This window comes from Boleophthalmus pectinirostris, unplaced genomic scaffold (genome assembly GCF_026225935.1).
Source record: "Boleophthalmus pectinirostris isolate CB_2022bp ecotype Guang Dong unplaced genomic scaffold, ASM2622593v1 HiC_scaffold_20, whole genome shotgun sequence".
In the NCBI taxonomy this organism is placed as follows: domain Eukaryota; kingdom Metazoa; phylum Chordata; class Actinopteri; order Gobiiformes; family Gobiidae; genus Boleophthalmus; species Boleophthalmus pectinirostris.
Window position 1 is genome coordinate 20,452,026 of NW_026571153.1, and position 23,608 is coordinate 20,475,633.

Below are 23,608 nucleotides of genomic sequence, written 5' to 3' on the forward strand. Positions count from 1 at the left end.
GTCAGCCATTCTGTGTGTTTCCATAAGAGCTGTTTTCACATTTCCAAAGAAGCAAATGCACAAAGCATGAATTCCCACATACAACTGACTTTTATTGAATTGAAAACATATATCATTGCAAACTTTTGCCCTCAACCAAAGACTATCTGTCTACACAGTTTTAAACAATATATACCTGAGTATGCAATATTTAAGACATAAAAATATATTGTAAGTAGTAACAGTAGCATCTCACAATAGACTTGAAAATACTAAGATTGAGAAATATTGTTAGGTCCTAAGGTAAGCTCAACACACTAACTTTTTAGCCATATTTGGGTTCAAACTGGCACACAACCTCTAAAAACTTGGATTTGGAAATCACTTGAAGAATGCATGTGGGAATCTTAAGATGTAGATTTCTGAAGTTTCAAACTAGGCAAATATAAATATGTGCATGCGGTGGACTTTTGGAAGAGACCATGGCAGACAATTACATTTTGTTTTCCAAAGCTAGGTCGGTTTGTTCAAACATAATGAGGAAAAATAACACAGAACAATTCCTAGTTTTGGTAAACAACACTCAAATTCCAGCATTCCCAACAGTCTCAGTGGTTCCTATTGTTTAGAGAGAGAGGAAAGACAGTCAGACTGTTCTCATTACATTTTTGGACATGATACATAAAGATCTCTTTTAAAAATCAAACTGGATTTAAAACAGTGGCTGGGGGTTGTGCCATTCTGAGTTTAATGGGACAGGATTAAAGACAAGAGACTTATCCAAGACTGCTATTTTCAGTTCAGTCTGTAGAACCAGTCCAATGAACCCACATGACTCCACTGTGTTTTGCTGTAATATTATACCAATAAATGAAGCAGTGCAAATACAGCATTGTGCAACATTGACAACAATATTTTCCATAAACAGTCTATAACTCTTATTGCATAACAGGGATTTGTGCATTATGTCACATTTATATATTTATACTTGTGCAAAAATATCCTACAAGTGAAAGTATGTTATGAATATTGCTAAAACCAAGTCACTTCTTCACAGTCTTATCCAAATTTATAGTAAGTGAATTAAATTAAAGTGCATGGCATTGAGTCTAGACTAGTTACCCAGACTAGTACCCAGCCCAAACCCCTAGTTATCGGGTCAGTGTATATAATGGATGTATATAATATAATATATGTGAAGTTTGTTTAGTAAACATGTATTTGATGAGCTGATGAGATTATTGCTTGAAGTTTTTTGTTGTACTTTCATACTGAGATGACATGTAGGTGTATGTGTTTGTGTGATGTGCATGTTAATACAGCAATAATCAGATATTATTATTGGGTTATCTGATTATTCTGTTTATGAATACATATATTTGTAATGGCCTTGTACAGTAAATGCACCATTTTTATGTTGCCCTTGTTATTTTACAGCTGGCCACTAGATGGAGCCATTTCTCTGTGTGACTAAACCTGGATGCTGAAAGATGGTTCATGGCTGTGTTATGGCTGGGCCAGGTGCTCCAGGGCCTCTCCTTTACAGCACATGTAGTGGTATCCTGTCTCCGCTGTGGTGTCAGTGCACCCCTGATTCAAGTAAAAGTCCAGAGACGACTTGTTCCAGTTCAAAACTGTGAAGTTCAGCTGCTGACAGCCTGCTGCTAAACCAAGCTTTAGGTCACAAAAGACAAAATCATTAGAACAAGTCTCATCAAATGGCTATTTGTGAAATACATTCTCTGTCATACCTTTTTTTTTAAAGTATTATTATTAAGGAAGGGAATTAAACGTCTAGCTCGTAAGGTGTGAAAATGTATATGATTGATAAAAAACAGTTATTCACTTACCTGTGCAACTTTGCTCATTAGTGCCTTGCCAATACCCTTCCCTAAAAGATACAAGAAATATAGTACATTTTGTGATCAACCGTTTCAACAAATTATAGATATAATATTGGTCTCTATACATATTTGCCATGTTATGAAAAACATTGTACCTCTAAATTCAGGCATCACATATAAGTCTTCCATGAAAACAGCTCTGCCTCTAAATGAGCAGTAGGAAAAGTAATAAAGTGCATATCCCACCTTGGTATGACCTGAAATGACAAGAGACACACAAGTCAAAACAATGATATTAAACCAATCATATTTATATTACTTTACACTAAACATACATTTTTATAACATTAACATTAATTGAACATTGAACTGTGGTCGACAATTTGAGAAACCAGACAAAACCCACCCAGACAATGGAAGAACAATCTAACTCTAAAGACCTCCACCCCAGCCATGCTGTCAAGCAATCTAATTACTACTACAAAACAGACATACATCAATTTCACCTATCTCAAATTAGACTGTTATATTAGCACAGGGCAGTAGGTGGGGTTTTTTGTCCTAGGCCCAGAAATCTCTGTCGATGGGCCTGTATTAGCATAACAGTGTTCTCACAATACTAAAATTGTAACTAAACAGACTCAGTACTCAAAGTCAATTCCAGTACCACAATAATAATTAAAAACTCTCTTTCTTCAGACAAGAGAATTACATTTTCTACGGTAAATAATAGTACTTTCTTTTATATTACCATGTGGTCTTATATCTGTGTATGCTCTCATTTGTCCAGGTATGTTCCATAGTGGTCCATGGGCATATACTAGTCTATGTGCGCTCACACTTGTTCTGATACAGCTCAAGCTAAAACCATTCAGGAAAGGTTCATTTTTGCCCTGTGAATGTCACTTTTTTAGTATCGATACCTGCTCAAATGAGCATACTAGTTTTAGCGTTGCTTAGTATCTGATTTCAATACTTAACCCTGTAGCATACTATTATCACTGATACAAAATGCTTGGACAGCTCAGTGTCTTGAGCATTTCAATGTGTATTGCTTCAGTAGAATAGGTTCACCACAGAATGTAGCTGAATGGGTGGGCAGTGGAAAAAGGGAAAAGTTAAGTGGCACATGGAAAAGAGTTACATAAGAGATGCGCAAGAAGAAGGTCACACTTACACAACAGGAATCAAATACACCCTGTCAAGATATTTACATAGAAGGAGTTTAATAGCTGCAAAAACTAATGTGAACTCTTACATTAATTAATCAATCAATCGTTAATCATCATTTAAGTGAAGCTGCCAATTGGTGCCATCGGCCCCTCCGACCACCACCATCAATTATACACACACAGACACCATATTCTTACTAGGCAATGTAGGTAAAGTGTCTTGCCCAAAGACACAACAACAGCTTTTGCCTCTGGTGCCCCACTGTGGCACCTGATTTTCCCAGCGGTCTCCCAGCCAAATACCACCCAGGCCCAGCCTTGCTTAGCTTCTGAGCTCTGATGAGATCAGGCTTTGACAAGCTGATACAGCCACGATCATCCTTGACCAATTTAAAAGTGAACTGTCCCACTTAATGAACAGAGTCCACTACCTTCTTGACCCTATCGAGATGTTATTGCTTTGCCTGGAGTATTCCATAATATGACATTTAACTAGTAGTTATTCATTATGGTTGTATCTATTGCTCAAAAGTACAATGATACCTTCTGTGAATAGTGGAGACTCCACAGATGTTGCGTAGTGCTGTAACGCATTGCACCTTAAAGGAACAGCATTTGCTAACATTTTTTCTCACCTTCTTGCATTTTGTGCTGTTCTGGCACTTCAGCGATGATCGCATGGAAGAATGGGTTTTTTGAGAATCCATCCTGCTCCAAATCTGGGAACAGTTTGGTTAAGTTAAGTTTCAGTTCTCACACAGCAATGTAACTATGTGTATTTTTAAAGGCCCTGCATTACACTAAATTGACTTTGTAAGCTTTGAACCATGTTAAAATGTTATCTCATCAAAAACATTTCCTTTATACATGTTTGAGTAATCCTTTATTATTAGTCTGTCTGCATCTCCGGAGCTCAAAATACTCTGCTCCACCTTGTGATGTCATGAAGTGATAGTTTTCAAGTTAACAGCTATTTTGCCTTTTGTTGAGCAGAGATAGGCAATTCTTGAGCTGAAATTATAAAAAAATATCCAAATGATTCTAGTGAAAGTGTATGAAGCACAGTGGAGCACATTCTGACATTTATCTCAAACTGTGTTTTCCGTCTGAGAGAAGAACTCAGCCCCAATGTGCATGGTTTGTGTGTGTGAATGAAACAAAACAAAGCTCCAGGTATGTTTGTGATGAGAAAACATTACAGATCAGAGTAATATGGGCTCTTTAACGAGTCATGGTTTACATTTATAATGGATATTGATTGTACTGTATCCAACAGTAAATCAATATTTCTCATGTGATTTATCCATACCTTTTTGTGTGATTCTTACTTGGTCTATGGCTTTCTCATATTCTGCCAGTTCCTGTAAGAAAGACATTATTCATTGAGCTACAAATCAGATTGGGACATTAGATTAACGAGGCCTACTGGAAAACAATTCCAACATGTTCCAATAATCAGGACACGAGGGAGGACACTTGATATGGAGATGACGTAAAGAGGAACTTAATGAAATATTTCCTCTTTCTTTCAGGCTTATATCCTAGGGCCCGCCAGTCACGTGAGGTGCGGTCGGACTGACCGTGATCATACGTGCGATGTCCTTGCAGTCGTCCACGTTGGCCGCGCGGATGGTGAACTCCATATCTCTAAATACGGTGATCCGGTGATGTGATGTGGGTTGATGAGGCTGCAGTGCTCACTGACGGATGGCGCGGATGCTGCTGACAAGGATGCGGACCGGAAACGACGAGAAACGTGCTGGAGGACGGTGCGTAAAGTGACGTAGAGACCAATTACACTGGTATTGAAGGCTGACACATTAGCCTAATACTTTGAGAATTAAAAGAAATGTAAGCATTCAACATAAAAAAAAAAAAAAAAAAAAAAAATCCCTCAGACCATAACGTTTTCTGTTCATTATAAAAAGTCATTGTCCTTAAATACATTTACTGGCATGGTGTCTGCAAATAACATAGGCCTAGTCCTACAATATAGTGGTCCTAATTATAGCCTATAAGAGGACATGGGTAGCCGATGTTATGCTTAGCACTTTTGAGGTAGTGTTTAACCAGGATCAAGTCTACTGACATGTCTAAGGTTTTTAATTGAATTTTTATGGTCTTAAATCCCCCCTTTGAGGCTGTCTAAACGCGCGTTGTTGGTGTAATAATCATTAAGGCCTCTAGAGGTCCAGTTGGACACAGTTGAGCGTGGACCCTTTCTCTTCAAAGAGCTCTTTGGGAATTTAAACAGATCTGGTGGTACTCCAGAGACCAAATATTTTCCTGGTGTAAAATGTTTGAGAACCAATGTAATAATGTACATTTCATTTTCAGATTGATCTTTTCACAATGATCTGTCCTCATTCTGTGAAATTAGAAACCAAAAATATCCCTGACATCATAACTTCACAATGTTTCACCCACATGAACGCTCGACCCCGACATCTGTGGAGGAAGTTCACTGACGATGAGATGACTAATATCTCACAGAATATCTCTCAAAAAATATCAAGCACATATTGGAGTGGGCGCTATTTCTGAGTGTGCTTTCCCAAAAATAATTTCAAAGTGAAAATTATATTTCCATTTTTACACAAGAATTTAGGGTCAAAGGGCATAAGAAGAAAATGACATATTTGTAGCCTATTACTCACACTTTATTATGATGTGTAAAGAATTTGGAAATAAAACCTGAAGTGACTCAAGTATGGACTAACTGGGGTGTAAAAACAATCCTTGAATTCATTTTGATGGAAAAGTCTATATTTTAAGTTAATTATGCAGGCTATAATTCATTGTAATTAATTAGAACATTTCAATTTAAAAGACCCATATTACACTATTTTCTGATCAATGTTATAATGTTGTTTCCTCATCACAAACATACCTGGAGTTGTGTTTTGTTTCATTCACACATGTTTAACACACAAACCCTGCATATTTAGGTTCTTCTCTCTAACGAACATTTGGACAGTTTCAGCTCTGGAACTTCCAATCTCAGAACATTTTGATCTTTAGCGATGCTGAAAGTCTAATAATGCAGGATTACTCAAATATGTGTGAATGAAGTAAACAGAACTCCAGGTATGTTTTTTGATGATGTAACAGCGTTATAACATGGCTCAAAGCTCACAAGAGTCAACTTAAAGTAATATAGGACCTTTAAACGCATGCAACCACAATCTTTTCTCTTTTTATCCAGTTAACTAAACATGTTACCTGACTTACTTGGTGTTTGGTGGTCAGATTGGGCAGTTGTGACTATATAAAGTATATCAGTTTATTATTTTAAAGGAGTTTGTGTTTTGTTCCATTGACTTATCTCTGTTTAAAGCTAATATCCCCTCTATATAATCAAGAAGCCCTCATATGTGTGCTGATGGATCACTTTATCATAGAAATGTGTTCAAAAATTAAGAATTTAAGGTCCTATGTTACATAAATATAATTCTTTTGAGCTTAAACCATGTTAGAATGTTGTTATCTCCTCAAAAACATACCTGGAGTTGTGTTTTTTTCACTCACACGTTTGAGTAATCCTTTTTATTATCAGTCTGTCTGCATCTCCAAAGCTCAAAATGGTCTGTTCCACCTTGTGATGTCATGTAGTGGCAATTTTCAAGTTGACATCTACCTTTTACCTTTTCTTCAATAAAAACAGGCAATTAAAGGGATAAAATTCAAACACAAATTATTGAAGATGTATGGAGCACTTATTGTATTACTACATGACATCACAAGGTGGAACAGAGGGATTTCTGATTCTGATTGAGATCTCAGCCTAAATATGCAAGGTTTGTGTGTTATACATGTGTGAAAGAAGCGAAACACAACTCTGGGTATGTTTTTGATGAGGAAACATTATAACATAGATACAAAATAGTGTAATATAGACCCTTTAAACAGTCTGCTCATACACTTACATAACATTATTGACAAGCCCCAAAATAACTACAAAATAAACGATCAGAGTTTGTGATTGTATCTTTCTAATCGTGTATTAAAGTGACTGATGTTCCTCCTCTGTGTTTGACTTGTTAGTTAAACAGTAGATAATGACTCACTGTGAGCACAGACTCTGAAGCAGATGTGAAGTCGATTAGCTGTAATAGCTCGAAGGAATAACTGTTCACTGATTCAGCAACAGAAGTGACTGTCGGTCCCTTCTCACGTGTTTTGGACTCAAAACAGTAAATGTTCTCCAAAATAGTCAAAATAACCTCCGGTGGGTCCATCACCTACTTGTCTCCATAAAGATGTGGAGAGGCGACTCCACTCACAATAAGAAGAAATGTTTTTAAAGATATTTTTGAGCAATAAATAACACCTGTATTAGTTTAGTACTATACTGTGGACAATTTCTTCCAATGCATTAACATCTTCATGGAGACAAACAGGTTGCGGATCTTTTCCAGAAAAGTTACACAGTACACCTTTAAGTAATAGTATCTGTACTTGGAGTATTTTACTTTTCACTACATTTGAGAGCAGATATCTGTACTTTCTACTCCGCATCTTTTTGACAAGGCTAAAAAGTTAAAGTATTTTCAGTATAATTTGAGACCTGCTGAAAAAAAAAGCTTGGAAAAAAAATATTGGTTCAGCTGTTTCTGTTGAACCAAATTCATCACAAATCTTTTTCAAAATCATTAAATTTTTACTCAAAATTTGCATGAAACACTTTTAAACAGGTCCTTTAATACTTTTACTTAATTAGATTTTTTCATGTGATACCTTTACTTTTATGTGAGTATTTTTTTTTTCACTAGTATCTGTACTTTTACTTAAAGATGCACTTTTTTGGTTTTTGGTTGGGGCTCCATCACCTGCTGTTTTCTATGGAGATGTCATTGCTCTGCCTGGAATGTTCCACAGTATGACATTAAACAGCTCTGCCTTATATTTATTCAATTACAGGTGGTTTTACAGCCCAAAGATACTGAGAAAAATAGACATTCTGACAGAGTCTCTCCACAGATCTGACCTGTAACTTGATACACTCCAGACAAAGCAATAACAGTTCTCCATGGAGAAAATAATCAGATGGACCCTCCACCAGAAAAGTTACACAATGCAGCTCTAAGTAACAAAATTGAGTACTTCTTCCAGCACTGATAACCTCAAAACACACCAATAGGCCTTGGGTAAAGGTTTACTTTGGGGTCTAAAAATAACCCAGATTAACCAGACTACAGTAACTTTCTGTAAAGAAGAGGGTGGGGAGGAAATGGTGTGTGGAGCTTGGGGAATTTTTCACCCACTCCTCCAAGTCCAGCCTCTTCTCCTGAAAAAATAAAGCCGTGCACAAGGCTATTTTTAGGTCTAACCGACAGAGCGGGGTCCTACACGTCTGAGTAATAGCGCGGCTGTGACTTGATTGGAAAAAGCAAAAAAAAAAACAAAAACCCAGAGCTCTTTGCCCCTCGGTTTCATCAGCGGCCTCCTGAAGTGCGTGTGACGTGCGTAATGACACTGGCTGACCGTTTTCCGCCGACAACGCACAGCTCCGTGCCAGAGCTCCAGCAGTAACATTAGTCAGAGGAGAAAAGAAGAGAGTGGAGGCTTTGTACTGCATTCTACAACCTTCAAAAGAAACATGTCTAAGCAGAAATCAAGGTTATAAATGAAAGCTGGTGATGAATGTGCCATTAAAGCGTGTTTAACATATTACACAGCTGTTTTGTTTTGATAGAACTGACCATACAGAAGCAATGTAGGAATATTTTTATGTAGCCTGCATGAGACCTTTTTATCAGTTTAGATTAAAGGTCCGTCATTACACAAAATCTATTTTTGTAAGCTTTAAGTCATGTTAGAATGCTGTTACCTCATCAAAGCATACCTGGAGTTGTGTTTTTGTTTCATTCACACATATTTGAGTAATCCTTTATTATTAGTCTGTCCACATTTCCAAAGCTCAAAAAGCTCTGTTCCACCTTGGCATGTCATGAAGCAGTAGTCAGTAGTAGTAGTGCAGAAGTTAACAGCTACCTTTTACTTTTTGTGGAGACTAGATATTCTAAGGCTGTAATCATCAAAATGATTCTGTGGATGAGTGGAGTTTAAAAACACAGTAGAGCACTTCCTGTATTACTACATGACATCTAAAGGTGGTGGAGTGTTTTCAGTTTGAAAGGAAATCTCAGCCTAAATATGCAGTGAATGAAACAAAACAACTCCAGGTATGTTTTTGATGAGAAAACATTATAACATAGATCAGAAAATAACATAATATGGACCTTTTAATGATGAATGATGATCTGAAACGCATAACATGACCCACTATTGGTAATTATAGAGCCTAATATTGAAATTGTTACATAACTAGGGTGAACTTGGATAAAGTGGGACAATTTGAAAATTTGACTATGACATTTTATATAAATGTTCTATTCCATTCTGAAATCCATAAACATGTTTTCTAACTGAACCAAAAACAAGTGGAGGATAAGAAAACACAAAATCAATGGCATAACTTTTTTGTCTTTTTTATGCCTAAATATGTTTTTTACATAAACTGCAATGACTTATATTTTTACATAATTTTTTTGTGTGCCAGCCTTGATCTCACATCACCATAACATTTTTTATGGCCATCAACTGCAAACTACTATTTCTGCAAGTACTGTGCGGAATAAAGTCACCTTTAACGTTTTATTCAGCTCTAATAAAAGGATCTGTTGCATAACTCCTGACTTTATTTACACCTCCAAGTACATAAAAATAATGGCAACTCTGAAGGTCACAGTGGAAGAACGGCCAATGTGTGCGTCAGTCATAAGGAAAGTTCTATTTTCTTTCACTGCATTGGCAAATCTTACCCTTAAAGGTCATATTACACAAAATTGACTCTTGTGAGCTTTAAACCATGTTTTAATGTCATTACTTCTGCAAAAACACATCCGGAGTTGTGTGCTGTTTCATTCACACATGTTTGATTAATCCTTTATTATTAGTTTGTCTACATCTCCAAAGCTAGATCTCAGAATACTCTGTTCCACCTTGTGATGTCATGTAGTGGCAGTTTTGAAGTTAACAGTTACCTTTTACCTTTTGTTCAGTGGAGATTAGCAATTCCCAGGCTGAAATTATCCAAATGATTCTAGTGAAGGTGTATGGAATCTAAAAACACTTTGAAGCACTTCCTGTATTACGACATGACATCACAAAGTGGAACAGATATATAAAAAATATAGCCAACAGAGTGTGACTAACAGAGTGTTTTCTGTTTCAGTGAAGAGCTCAGCCTAAATATGCAGAGTTTGTGTGTTAAACATGTGTGAATGAAACAAAACACAACTCCAGACATGTTACTGATGAGGAAACAACATTATAACATAAATCAGAAAATGGTGTAATATGGGCTCTTTAAAATGTAACTCTGTCCTTTTAAGGTTAGTGAACACGCTGTCCAGAAATACAAGTTTAGATAGTTACTATAAAATACATTAAAGAATATTTTTACAACATAAGAATTGCATCTTATTATGGTTTTCTTAGGAATGACCAGGAAGTCTTCCCTTCTTCCTGTTTAGTCTGGTTTTGATTGGACATGGCTGGTTGATTGGTTGAGTTAAAGTGGGAAAACAATCACAATTTTGTTACTTAAGTCAATTTACGGGTACAGGAAAAAAAAAATACTCCACTAAAAGTAAAAGTATCACATGAAAAAATCTAGTTAAGTAAAAGTAAAAGTAAATGTAAATGTACCTGTTTAAAAATGTAGTTACAGAGTAAAAAGTAAAAGTATAAGCAGCACAGATTTTGAGATCAAATACAGCTTCAAATGTCGAGATTTTGGTATAGATTTGTGATGAATTTTGTTCAACAGAAACAACTGAATCGATGTTTTGTTTTCTAGCTGTTTTTATTTGTATATTTATGTTTGCTCAAATGAAATGAATGAAAATGTTAAAAATAAACCCATAGGCTTTTCAGTAGGTCTCAAATAATAGTAAAAAAAACACTTGAGGTGGAGAAAGTACACCTCCTCTCAGATGTAGTGAAGCAATCATAAAAAATACCCACTTTAAAATGTACTCAAGTAAAGTAAAGATACCTAAAATGTTTACTTAAGTACTGTACTTTACTACTTTTACTTCATCACATTCCACCACTGATAACAATACAATCAACACCACCATATTTATCTGCTAGTGGAACATTAGCATTTAGCTCACCTTGTATGGACATTACTTAAAAATCACAAACTCCATAATTAGCAGCAGCACAGCTCTATATAGTTTGAAGCTAAAAGCAAAGCAGGACACCCAAGATTAGGGATAAGACTATTCAAACAACGCCTTCGACTTTCCTTATCGAGGCTGAGGTCGCATGGGAAAACACTGCCCATTAAAGCCAGTGCTGGAAGAAGTACCGGTATTACATTTAGATAATAGAGCAAAAAAAAAAAAAATCAAAAAAAAAAAAAAAAAAAAAAAAACTAATGTAAAAGTATAAGTATCACATGAAAAAATCTATTTAACTTAAAGTATTAAAGTACATGTTTAAAAATGTGCTTAAACAATAAAAAGTAAAAGTAATTCACACAGATTTTGAGTTCTCACTACACTTCAAATCTAGCAATCAAATCTAAAAAATGTGCTGAATTTTATTTGCAACAGAAACAAGTGAATCTGAATTTTGGTTTTATTTGTATATTTTTGTTTGATCAGAGTATGAATGTGTAAAAAATAAACACTCAGACTTTTCAGCAGGTCTTAAACTATAATAAAAAAATACTTTTATTTTTTTAGTCTAGTTCAAAAATGTCTCAAATGTAGTGAAGTAAAAGTAAAAAGTATCAACTTAATATATATAGATAGATATACTTAAGTGAAGTACAGATATGTATTTTTTTTTTTAACTTAAGTACAGTACTTTACTATGTTTACTTAGTTTCATCGTATTTCATCATGTCCATCACTATTTCATCTTTGTTCTGTTTTTTCTTACGACTTCTTGTACATAGCTGAGAGATATTTGTATTACTATATTTCTATGTATATTTTATTTTTAATTGTACATATACATTTATATAATTATGTTTTATTTGACACCAGCCTCTTGTTATTTGTGTTACTTATTTTGAACTTATTATTACCATTTATGTTTTTGCTCTTTGTTATTATATTATAATGTGATATGTGCTACTGTGTCCAAATAATTTCCTCTGTGGATCAATAAAGTTTGTCTAAATCGAAGTCTAAGTTAGTTGTTATGTTCCACCACTGTTTAAAGCCCTGTTATGTAACTTTCCTGCTATAAAACTGCTCTGTGCCAAGCTAACCTGATGTGCTTAAAGGAGTTGCCCGAGACACTTCCTCTGGTCCGCTCTCCTCTGTTATTAAACCCAAACTTGCTGTGCCAAGAACAAAAAGGGAAATTAGCTCATCCTCAGAGTGACGTGACCCCTGTCTTAAAGATAATAAAAACCACAAAGCAGACAGTGTGTCATGCTTTATTCTCACATGGTACCACTCACTGCCTTATATAGTCACGAGCGCATGTTTTGTTTTGCTACAGTATTTATTCACTCCTGCTGAATTCCCCAAGGCACCGTGACAAGGCAGAGGGAGGTGACATTGAGAATTCTATGTTTTTAAAGGTGCACTAAAGGGTCCGTCGCCTGCTTGTTTCTATGGATATATCATTGCTCTGCCTGGAATGTTCCACAGTATGACATTTTTAAACAGCTCTACCTTATATTTATTAAATTACAGGTGGTTGTATAGCTCAAAAACACATACAAAAACAGGTATTCTGTCTGTGAGTGTTTCCTCTCTCCACAGATCTGACCTGTAACTTGGTCTGGTTTGGTCTCCGTGAAGATAGAAAGGTTTAATTCCATACTGTGAAACATTCCAGACAAAGCAATAACATCTCTATGAAGTTAACATTTGACAGACCCTCCACTAGAAAAGTTACACAGTTTGTACACATAATACATTCACACAGACTCGAAAAGAATTGCACTTAAGTTATTAACAATATTTACAAATATTTTTATACCAGCCCATGCATGTGTACAGTTTCAAATGTTTCAAATCTGTTATCACAAACATACCTGGAGTTGTGTTTTGTTTCATTTACACGTTTAACACACAAATCCTGTATATTTGGGCTGAGTTCTTCTTTCAAACTGAAAACATTCTCTTCCCCTTAATACAGGAAGTACTCCAGTACTCCTTACACCTTCACTAGAATCATTCTGATTATTTCAACCCTGGAACTGCTGATTTCTACTGAACAAAAAGTAAAAGGTAGCTGTTATTTTGAAAAGTACTGCTTCATGACATCACAAGGTGGATCAGAGTATTTTGAGTTTGGGAAATGTAGACAGACTAATAATAAAGGATTACTCAAACGTGTGTGAATGAAACAGCACACAACTCCGGATGTGTTTTTGCAGAAGTAATGACATTAAAACATTATAACAATTTTAAGTACAATTTTTAATACATATCTTTAAGTTGTAGAAGTATCATTATTAGTAAAAGTAAAATTTGTTCAAAAAGTAAAAATAAATAAATAAGTAACAGCAGTTAGTAGTATAAATAAGAAACAGTAAGTAGCTGACTGACCAATATCAGAAATACCTCAATGGTAAAGCAGCTCTCAAAAGTAAGAGAAGTAGTATACAGAGTTTAGGAATTGTGTTTTGTGTTCATTGTTTAGCACTTCCTTCTTTCACTCCGAGCCCTTCCCGATCTTGTGTTACTCTGACGGGGAACTTGTAGCAAATGAATAACAAGTCAGGTAGAATTTCAGGAAAGATAAAAATGTGCCTGGTTTACTGTAAATGTGAGGAGAGAGTTTGACCGATATAAAGTCTAAATTAAGTTCACTATCGGGAAACTGGCAAACATCTTTGACTGTAAATCTTATATACACTGCCCCCATAACTCATGATTTTTACAAGCACCATCTATCAGTGTGATAGCCTGGGTTTATTTATTTATTTTTTTGGATGATTTTATTATCTAATTGGTGAAAGTTAAAGTCACCAAATTTAGCATTAGTTAGTACACCTGCTTACTTCCAGGTGAATCCTCCCATGGACAGAACCTGATGTGGGAGTGTGGCATTCAGGAAGGAGACAACAAAAACTGGGAACGTTAGACGAATTAGATGATGTAACCTTTCCAATCAGAACCTGCAAAGTGGAACAGCAACCTCTTTTAGTGAATGCTTAGTTTTTCATGGGATTTGGCTTTTGACATTTAAAGGGCCCATAATACTCTATTTTCTGATCTGTTATAATGTTGTTTCCTTGTGACAAACATACTTGGAGTTGTGTTTTGTTTCATTCACACATGTTTAACAAACAAACCCTTTGTATTTAGGCTAAGTTCTTCTCTCAAACTTCTCTCAAAACACAATCTTATGAAGTGGTCCAGACATTGCTCATGTAAGAGTAATTGTACAAGAACAGCTTGGACATAACATCCGATTTATGATTTAAAGTTCATGTAATTGGAAGGACAAAATATTTAAAGGTGCACTGTGAAACATTCCTTAGTGTGGGGCCGCCTGCTTGTCTTATGGATATGTTATTGCTTTGGCTGGAATGTTTCACACTATAACATTAAACTTGTATATCTCTATTTCATTATTAATGTTTAATTACATTAAACACTAATGTTTAATTAGTGTTGTTCTTGCTCAACCTCCCTCGACAAAACACAAATTTAAACTGCCCCTGGGGTCACCTCTCAACAGATCTGACCTGTTTCTTGACCTGGTGCCACCAACAAATTGTCTCCAGATTGATAATTTTACTGTAAACAATAGCATCTTCAAGGAGACAGAAAAGTTACATAGTGCACCTTTAATAGTGCACAAAATCCAGTATAGGCCAATTTCCAAAATGCAAACAAAATATCATATCATATTTCCTGTCCACATGTTTCCCACTGGAGACAGATTAAATTGTTGCTAAAGTACTTGAGTAAATGTAACCGAGCAGAGTAAAAATATAGTATAAAGTATAAATAACGTCATGGCGATGTCCTCAGGGCTGTTTCTACACTATGAGACAGTCTGACATGTCTGTGCAAGGGAGAGACAATGTTTCAGGTTTACAAGTTTGATGTCATCTGACTGGAACTGAAGCGTAAAGGTTTAATTTGTATTGATACTTTGCACTGACATCATGCTGGGGGTGTTCTACATGTATCTGAATGATGGAATGTTCAGTAGTTACCATGGAGACATGATGCAGACATTAGCACAGAGCACACATCATCTCACATGTTGTAGTTCTAACTAAAGCTTTGTCTGGTCAGATCATGTTAAAACAAAGCTCAGATTGAATAACAGAGCTTCAGACAGAGCAGTGCCTACAGTTAGCATCACACCCCCAGGGAATGTTGATGACAGCTTCAAAGTATCAATATTATATCATACAGTTGTACTATGTCAAAGAGGGAGCATTACTTCAGTGTTTAAATCATTATCCACTTTAAGTAACCCACGTCTGATACAGGATGTGAAGTACATTTCATTTGTATTTACTGCTACTGCAATATTACCAGCAACTCTCACAAATCACTCCTATGCACAACTCTGTGTACTTTTACTCATAATTCTTTTACAATGACAACACATTTATGATATCTTTAGTTGGTCACACATTAACATATGATTTTATGTAAGCTACAATTTTTTAGGTCAAACTAATGCAAACTTAAAGGACCCGTATTACAATATTTCCTGATCTGTTCCTTCATCATAAACATACCTGGACTTGTGTTTTGTTTCATTCACAAACAGAAAACACTCTGGTCCACCTTGTGATATTATGTGGTAACACAGGAAGTGCTCCATTTTTGGAGGTGTAGACAGACCAGGGATCTATTAAAATAACAAAGGGTTACATGGTCAGTTTTGTGAAATATAGGACTTTTAATGTGTGTTGGTTATATCACAGAGCCCTACATTACACTGTTATAAATAGATGACAACGTGAAAGAATTTGAAACATTTGACTTTTATATTCCCATATGTTTACCAGACCTCCGCCCTGCACATCACAGACACACTAACCCTTGTGTTTCTAATATAGAAGCCTGTAGTGATATGCACGTAGCGTATCTCCAATCCAAACAGTGAGTCCACATATGCTGCTAGAGCAACATCCTGGGGAAATCACCTCCCACTTAAAGCTTTCTGTAATGAACCATCAAAGTCTGGATCAGCTCCAACTATCAAATGTAAGCAAGATTAGAGTGGCTTTTAAACGGCTCATATTACACTATTTTCTGATCTATGTTATAATGTCGTTTCCTCATCACAAACATACCTGGAGTTGTGTTATGTTTCATTCACACGTTAAACACACAAATCGTGAATATTTGGGCTGAGTTCTTCTCTCAAATGAAAAACACTGCTCCCCTTTGTGATGTCAAGTGGCAATACAGGAAGTGCTTCACTGTGTTTTAAAACTCCACATAAATTCACTAGAATAATTTAGAGAATTTCAGCCCTGGAATTTTCAGTCTCTACTGAACAAAAAGATAAAAGTAGGTGATAACTCAAAAACTAGCGCTTCATGACATCACAAGGTGTAACAGCATTTTAAACTTTGGAAGTGTAGACAGATTAATTAAAAAGGGTTATTCAAACATGTGTGAATGAAACAAAACACAATTCCAAGTATGTTTTTCAGAAGGGAACATATTCTAACATGTTTTAAAGCTCACAAGAATCCATTTTGTGTAATATAGGACCTTTAAATAGGCCAATAATATTAAATGGATTACAATCACATCTCTTTTGTAAACCATATTCATTGCTTTTGTTGGACTAAAGTGGTAACGGGAATGATGAGAGGCCAGCTAACAGAACAAAAGAACTGTCTTCAGTCCAAGTGAGACATTTCCTGTTCTGATATTCAGCGCCTGCTGCTGAAGTTTTAGAAAAGATATGATTTCTTAAGAAGAGGGGATGTTCTGGTATTACAGCACACAGCTCAAGATGAAGTCATTTGAGTGAAGATAAGAAATACTGGCAATTGTGAAAAAGTACAATTGCGTTAGCAGCTACACAGTAACAAAACTATGTGATAAAAATGTATAAACTGAAATCAATTTAGCCTCCATTCCCACACACCAGACTCACTAACATCTTCATCCACCAGGCTGTTAGGATGCTAAACTCTCTCCTCTCTCTAACCACCAGGCTGCCACGAAGCTAGGAATCTGCGTCTCCCCAAACAATACTTTGACTTTTCCATTTATTATTATTTATTTAAATGCTTGGGGGTGAGAAACACAATTTTTGAGTCTTCATATGTTTGGTATGAAGAATTGACAATAAACTTTTTTAAATTTAATTTGAATAATTTGTATATGAACAAACTTTGAACCCCAAAATATAAATAAAGCCTTAAAATGATTGTAACATGGAGTCTTTTATTCCTCAAATGCTTAAAAAAAAAAAAATCAACTTCTACTGAATGTTATCTGTTCGCCTATATTACTCTATTTTCTGATCTATGTTATAATGTTGTTTCCTCAACACAAACATACTTGGAGTTGTGTTTTGTTTCATTCACATGTTTAACACAAAAACCCAGCATATTTATGCTGAGTTCTTCTCATGTGGTAACACACAGGAAGTGCTCCAGTGTGCCAAATAATCCCACTTTATTCAGTGTGCTAGAACAATTCTTTTAGCCTGTTATGGTCATAGTACATTCTTTGAACTCTGTCTCATCCAGAGCACAGGATGTAAACACATCAAGGGATTTGCTTGTGTTGAGACATCATGCAGGTCACAACTCACAATGACATTGCTGTGTTATTGTTCTATTGAATTTCTTTGTTCATTAAAGGGTGTTTATTTTCTCAAATTATTTAAAGTTATTTAAATCACTCTTATAACCAGTGGTGGAATGTAGCAAAGTAAAAGTAAAGTACTGTACTGAAGTAAACATTTTAGGTATCTGTACTTTTCTTGAATAAGTTTTAAAGCAGATACATTTTACTTCACTACTTTGAAAGCAGGTATCTGTACTTTCTACAGGACTGAAATGGCAAAGTATTATTGTGTGAGACCTGCAGAAAAGGCGGAGGGGTTATTTTTTATTTGAGCATAAAAAATAAATAAATATACAAATAAAAACAGCTAGGAAAAAAAATTGATTAATTTGTTTTTGTTGAACAAAATTCAACACAAATCTGTATCAAAACCTCTACATTTGAAGCTTTATTAGACCTCAAAATCTATGTGAAATACTTTACATTTTTAAACAGGTCCTTTAATATTTTTATTTAAGTAGATTTTTTTCATGTGATACATGTGAGTGTTTCTTTGATCTGGTATCTGTACTTTTACTTAAGTAATCCACTACTGCTTATAGCAGCTGTTACTCTGAGCTCATGATAGATGCTATTACAAAGTTTTCCAGGCCATCTCTAGCATGTACAGAGATGCCCTTTGTTTTCTTTGTTGAAAAGTCATGCTCACAGTAGAAAACCTGCACCAGCTGACTGTCAACATTACACAACACACCTTCACTGAATCTGTCTAACTCCAGGGCATTCTTTGTACACATGCTTTCTTCCAGGTGAATCCTCCCATGGACAGAACCTGATGTGGGAGCGTGAGATTCAGGAAGGAGACAATAAAAAACTGGGAAGGTTAGAGGAATTAGATGATGTACCCTTTCCAATCAGAACCTGCAAAGTGGAGCAGCAATAGTTCAATGAATGTGTACACCTTTTAGTGAATGCTTAGTTTGTCATGGGATTTGGCTTTTGACATTTAAAGGGCCCATAATACTCTATTCTCTGATCTGTTATAATGTTGTTTCCTTGTCACAAACTACTTGGGGCTGTGTTTTGTTTCATTCACACATGTTTAACAAACAAACCCTGCGTATTTAGTTCTTCTCTCAAACTTCTCTCAAAACACTCTATTCCACCTCGTGATGTCATGTGGTAATACAGGTCCTATAATGCACAAATTACTCTTGTGAACTTTAAGCCATGTTATAATGTTGTTACCTCCTCTAAAACAAATCTGGAGTTGTGTTTTGTTTCATTCACATTAATCTGTCTACATCTCCAGCGCTCAAAACGCTCTGTTTAACTTTGTGATGTCATGAAACTGTAGTTTTCAACTTAACTGCAACCTTTTATGCTTTGTTCAGTAGAGACAGGCAATTCCAGGGCTGAAATCATCCAAATTCTAGTGAAGGTGCATGGAGATGAAAAACTTTCCTGTTTGAGAGAAGAACTCAGCCTAAATATGCAGAGTTTGTGTATTAAACATCTGTGAATGAAACAACTCCAGGTATTGTTGTGATGAGGAACCAACATTATAACGTAGATCAAAAAATAGCATAATATGGGCCCTTTAGAGATACTTTGATTGCATTGTCCAAATGTCACGATTTATCCATTTAAATAAATTACTGAAGAACAAGTATCTTTCCACATGTGCTTTCTGTTGGCAAAGGTACAACATCAAACACACGTATTTTAAGTTTAGACACGCGCAATTGGATTTGTTGACACACTTGTTTTCAGTTGCCTGGCATGTTCTTTATGCAACGCACAGATGTAGGTAAAAGTTCAGGATTTGAATGACAATAAGGAACCAGCTTCAGTAGTTTAGAATAGATAGAAAGGTTTATGAGATGACAAACTTAGGGACTAGATCAGATCAGTGACAGACTGTACGTTTTACTGATGCTGTTTGTGATTTGTAGAGGGGACAAAAAGGGGAAGTGTGCTGTAGATTACAAAACACGAACAGCTGTTTCTTAAGTTAATCTTCTTATAATGTTAATTTTCAGGTAAGTTCGTGACACCAAAGTGAAACAATTGTAAACATGCGATCTTTCCCAGAAGCGATTTAACGCCACTAAACTGATCTTTCTAGGAAAACTGGAAGAAGCACGCAAGTATCCCCTGGAGTAACTCTTTTGTTGCTTCCTACTTATAGAGAATAATTGAATCAGTGTTAAAGGTGCACTGTGTAACTTCTCTGGTGGAGGGTCCGTCACCTGCTTGTCTCCATGAAGATGTGCCTAAAATGTTCCACAGTATAGCCATAAACTTAAGAATCTCCATGAAGTCAAATTACAAGTTAGATTTTTGTACTCACAGTAAGAATCAATGTTTTTTTTTAAGATATTTTAGAACAATAAATAACACTTGAACTTGAATATATGCAAGACAGATGAGTTTGATACCATACTGCGGACGATTTAAACCAAAGTATTAAGAAACAAACGAGAGACAAAGTTGCACAGTGTACCTTTAATAGTTATTTTTCACTCATTTCCTTTCTTATCTAACCACAGTTTAAAATATTAAGTGTAGTTTGCAGAATCACATGCTTTTTTCACACATTTACATCTACAGACTTTGTTACTGTTGTACTGAGCTGTAATAATTTCCCATGAGGACTGAGAGCTTCTGGTTTCACTCTCCAGCAGCAGTCACATCATTTATTTTGATTCTCAATGACTGCAGCCACACCCACGCTTTTCCTAATTTACTTCATTAGGACTAGGAGAAGCTGACATTAGCTACATGGCCAGGGTAAACAAACTGGTCTTAGAGCTGATGTAGTAGTAGTAGTAGTTGTTGTACTAATGTTGGTATTATAAGAACAGTCTTTCCCAGTAAGGCTGCAGAACTGAAGATCCCACAGGGCCCTCTAATCATAATTCACACTAAAGGCAATTCGAGGTAGTGCATATAAACACAGTTCTATAGTATTCTAAGTTCATTTCAAACTTAAAAAATTCAAACTAAATTATGTTTTTAACTTTTCAAATTATAACTTTTTATAAGGCACACTTGACAATAAGCCTACATCAAAGCACACTTGTGTTCCCCTACACAAATCAGGCCTACACCCATTTAACATTTTTACTTCCACAGATTATGTTGGAAAACCAAAGTACCTTTTAGCCAGTGCCAAAACTGGATAAATCTTGAAAGATGGAAAGAGAAATGATTTAATTTAATACTGATATAATATTATACTATTTTCAGATTGTGCAATAATGGGAACAATGTAATGAGTGGAGTGTGCAATATTTTCTAGTTTGGCCCTGTTGGGTATAATTTGGTATGTTTACATTCATGTTGTATCATGTCTGTTCATTAACATCCTATCGAAAAAATAAATAAATAAATGAACAAATATGCTAAAACTTACTGAAGTTCAGCCAAGGACAAAGGCACTAATCCTCCCTGAACTGCATATACAGACAGTATATGCTAACAATATGCTGTTTTTTATTCTTGTTATAGGCTCCAGGTACATGCGTCAGCCGCGACATGATAAATTGTTTTCACAGAAAGTGCAGGATCTGTACTTTGCCACAGTATGAGGCAAACTCTGGTCTACAGACGTTGAGGTGCGTAAGGAGGGCGGTGAGTCTAAGATGGTCCATTATGTCAGAGCTGCCCCAGAATAGTTCCAGTGTGCAGCGGGCGGGCGTGACGTGCGCAACTTAACTGTTGTTGGGCTGGACCCAGACGAAACAGGGGCTCCTCTGTTCCCCCACGCCCGCCACACATGCAAACACACATGGTATCATTTAAGGTTTTCCTCTGCCACTGTTCTGAATGCCTTCAGCACAAACATGAAGGGCAGAGCTGCGCCAAAGAGGCCAGTGGTCCCATTAACAAGACCCAGTGACGCAATGTGATGTTAATGACAGGTAGTGGCTTTCAGATGATTCTACAGCAGAAGGCAGTCACACAGTACCTCAAACACGTCTCTGTTTGCTTTGGCCCCTATATGTCAAAACTGAAAATAGGTTAGCTGTTTGTGCACATTTGTGAAGTTCCCTCCAGACTTGGTTGCTTGACCAGCCAGTCTCTTCTACATTCTGTTCGAATTGGACCATAGACCATGAAAATCCTCCATTGAAACTTGAAATTCCTCTTGAGTGTCCCTTAACTGTGGAAGACATCTCCACTTTAAAATTATCATAACATTCAGAACAAATTAGATAACTTCTTTTACCTGAGATAAGTAATAGTTTGGCGCTTTTATTGTTGATGCTATAAAAATCGACACTGTTTCTCAGTATTTTATGTAGATGTTGCTCCTTTTTTATGTGTAAGCAGCCATGTTTGGTTTTGACACAAACGGTGCATACTTTTCTCTGATGCATACTGAATACATATTCTGAATACTAATTTTGAGTAACTGTATTCCAGTGCAGTTACTTTTTCACATGGTTGTATTGTATCCTAAATTAAAAGGATTCATGGTGGTGCTTCATCATGCAATTTTGACTTTAAACTGCACTGTATTAGTGAGGACAACAGAAAACACTGCTCTTGTGGTGAGTGCATGTGTGATTTTTCATCTCTAATTGGACATACACAAATGCATAACAAACAGAGTAACAAAAATAAGATCGGCATGTTCTTAAATTAAAATTTAAATGCAACTCAGTGTAAAAGTATTCAGAGCATTCAGAATACAGTACTCTGATTGGACAGTGTATCAGAATATGTTACAAAACACATTTTAATTTGGGTGTAACTAAAAACATTATCATCACTGCCCAAATTATGAGACATTACTGGGCTGGTACAAAATTATTCATATTGTCATACTGTGGTCACATAATTATTACTTTACTATTTTCAGAGCCATTGCAGCCAGGCTCTCTTTTGACAGTTTAATTGAGTGTGCTATAAAGAGATACAACTGCACACATTGAATTATGACTTTACCAAAGTAAAACTAGTTACCAGTAACTTTTGATTTATTGAAGAAATCCTGTGCTGCCTATTTCTGGTCTATACTTACTCTAATCAGAAAAAAGTCTTAAGGCCAATTGAAAAGCAAGTTTCCAAAAGCACTTTTATTAGGGATGCACTGATCCAATACGGGTATCAGACATTGGCACTGATACTGAAAAAATTGCTGGACGGGATATTGGCTTCCAAATAAGACTGTTTACTGGTGGTAGTTGACTCAGAAAGTCTATAATATTTGAATTTTTATTTACACAGAGTTGGTCTTCAGAGATGAATAACAGCTCCATAACACATTTGGATCAGTTCTGTCTTATTTTATTATTTTCTTGCTTATAGGAAATAAATGCTGTTTTCAGTCTCTGTAATATTGGGTATTGGCAGATACAAATCTATTGTATTGTAATTGCATTGAAACTAAAAAATCTTAACTTTAAAAAAAAATATATTTCTCTCAATGAGCCAGAACTCTAGACAATGTTAACAGGTGGGTTAAGTGTCTTGAACCAAACAGTAAACTGAGTAGAGTCTGTTACTGTAGCTTACCTGATACTACACTTTCACTTGGGCCTCTAGCTGTCTGAAAGCCCTTGCATGCAGTTACTTCTTGCTTGAGGAGAAGAATGGAGATGAGAATCACTGATTAGTACATGACTGAACACAATTCTTAGTCATCAAAAGATCTCCAGCTGACCTACGTAGCAAACACTGTTACATTTCAAAGGACGTATGCGCTCCAAATCTGGCTTTGAGCACTTTATAGTGAACAGTCACTTTCTCTTGAAACCTGGATCACTGCTGTTTCCCCGCAGCCCTCCCCCCTCTTCAATGCTGCTCTCGGCCAATCAGCGCGCACCTTCGCAACTCA

General features: G+C 35.9%; 1 protein-coding gene and 1 pseudogene across 1 annotated transcript; both read right to left on the bottom strand.

Annotated features, from left to right (window-relative positions):
* Positions 1 to 71: 71 nt before the first annotated feature.
* On the bottom strand, positions 72 to 23,531 carry sat2a.1 (spermidine/spermine N1-acetyltransferase family member 2a, tandem duplicate 1). Its single transcript, XM_020937758.2, has 7 exons — positions 23,287 to 23,531; positions 4,576 to 4,826; positions 4,305 to 4,356; positions 3,631 to 3,714; positions 1,979 to 2,080; positions 1,830 to 1,870; positions 72 to 1,653 (listed from the first exon to the last, which is right to left on the bottom strand). The coding sequence occupies exons 2-7, from the start codon at positions 4,636 to 4,638 to the stop codon at positions 1,486 to 1,488; spliced, it is 510 nt and encodes a 169-aa protein (XP_020793417.1). The 5' UTR covers positions 4,639 to 4,826; positions 23,287 to 23,531; the 3' UTR covers positions 72 to 1,485.
* LOC129409963 (5S ribosomal RNA) lies at positions 3,255 to 3,372 on the bottom strand (annotated as a pseudogene).
* Positions 23,532 to 23,608: the final 77 nt, after the last annotated feature.

Excerpts from the sequence above, each read along its gene's own strand:
- sat2a.1 (XM_020937758.2), bottom strand. The coding sequence starts at position 4,638 with ATGGAGTTCACCATCCGCGCGGCCAACGTGGACGACTGCAAGGACATC. Across the intron at positions 1,871-1,978 it reads TGTGATGCCTGAATTTAGAG|GGAAGGGTATTGGCAAGGCA; the intron begins GTACAATGTTTT and ends TGTATCTTTTAG. Across the intron at positions 1,654-1,829 it reads TAATGAGCAAAGTTGCACAG|CTTGGTTTAGCAGCAGGCTG; the intron begins GTAAGTGAATAA and ends TGTGACCTAAAG.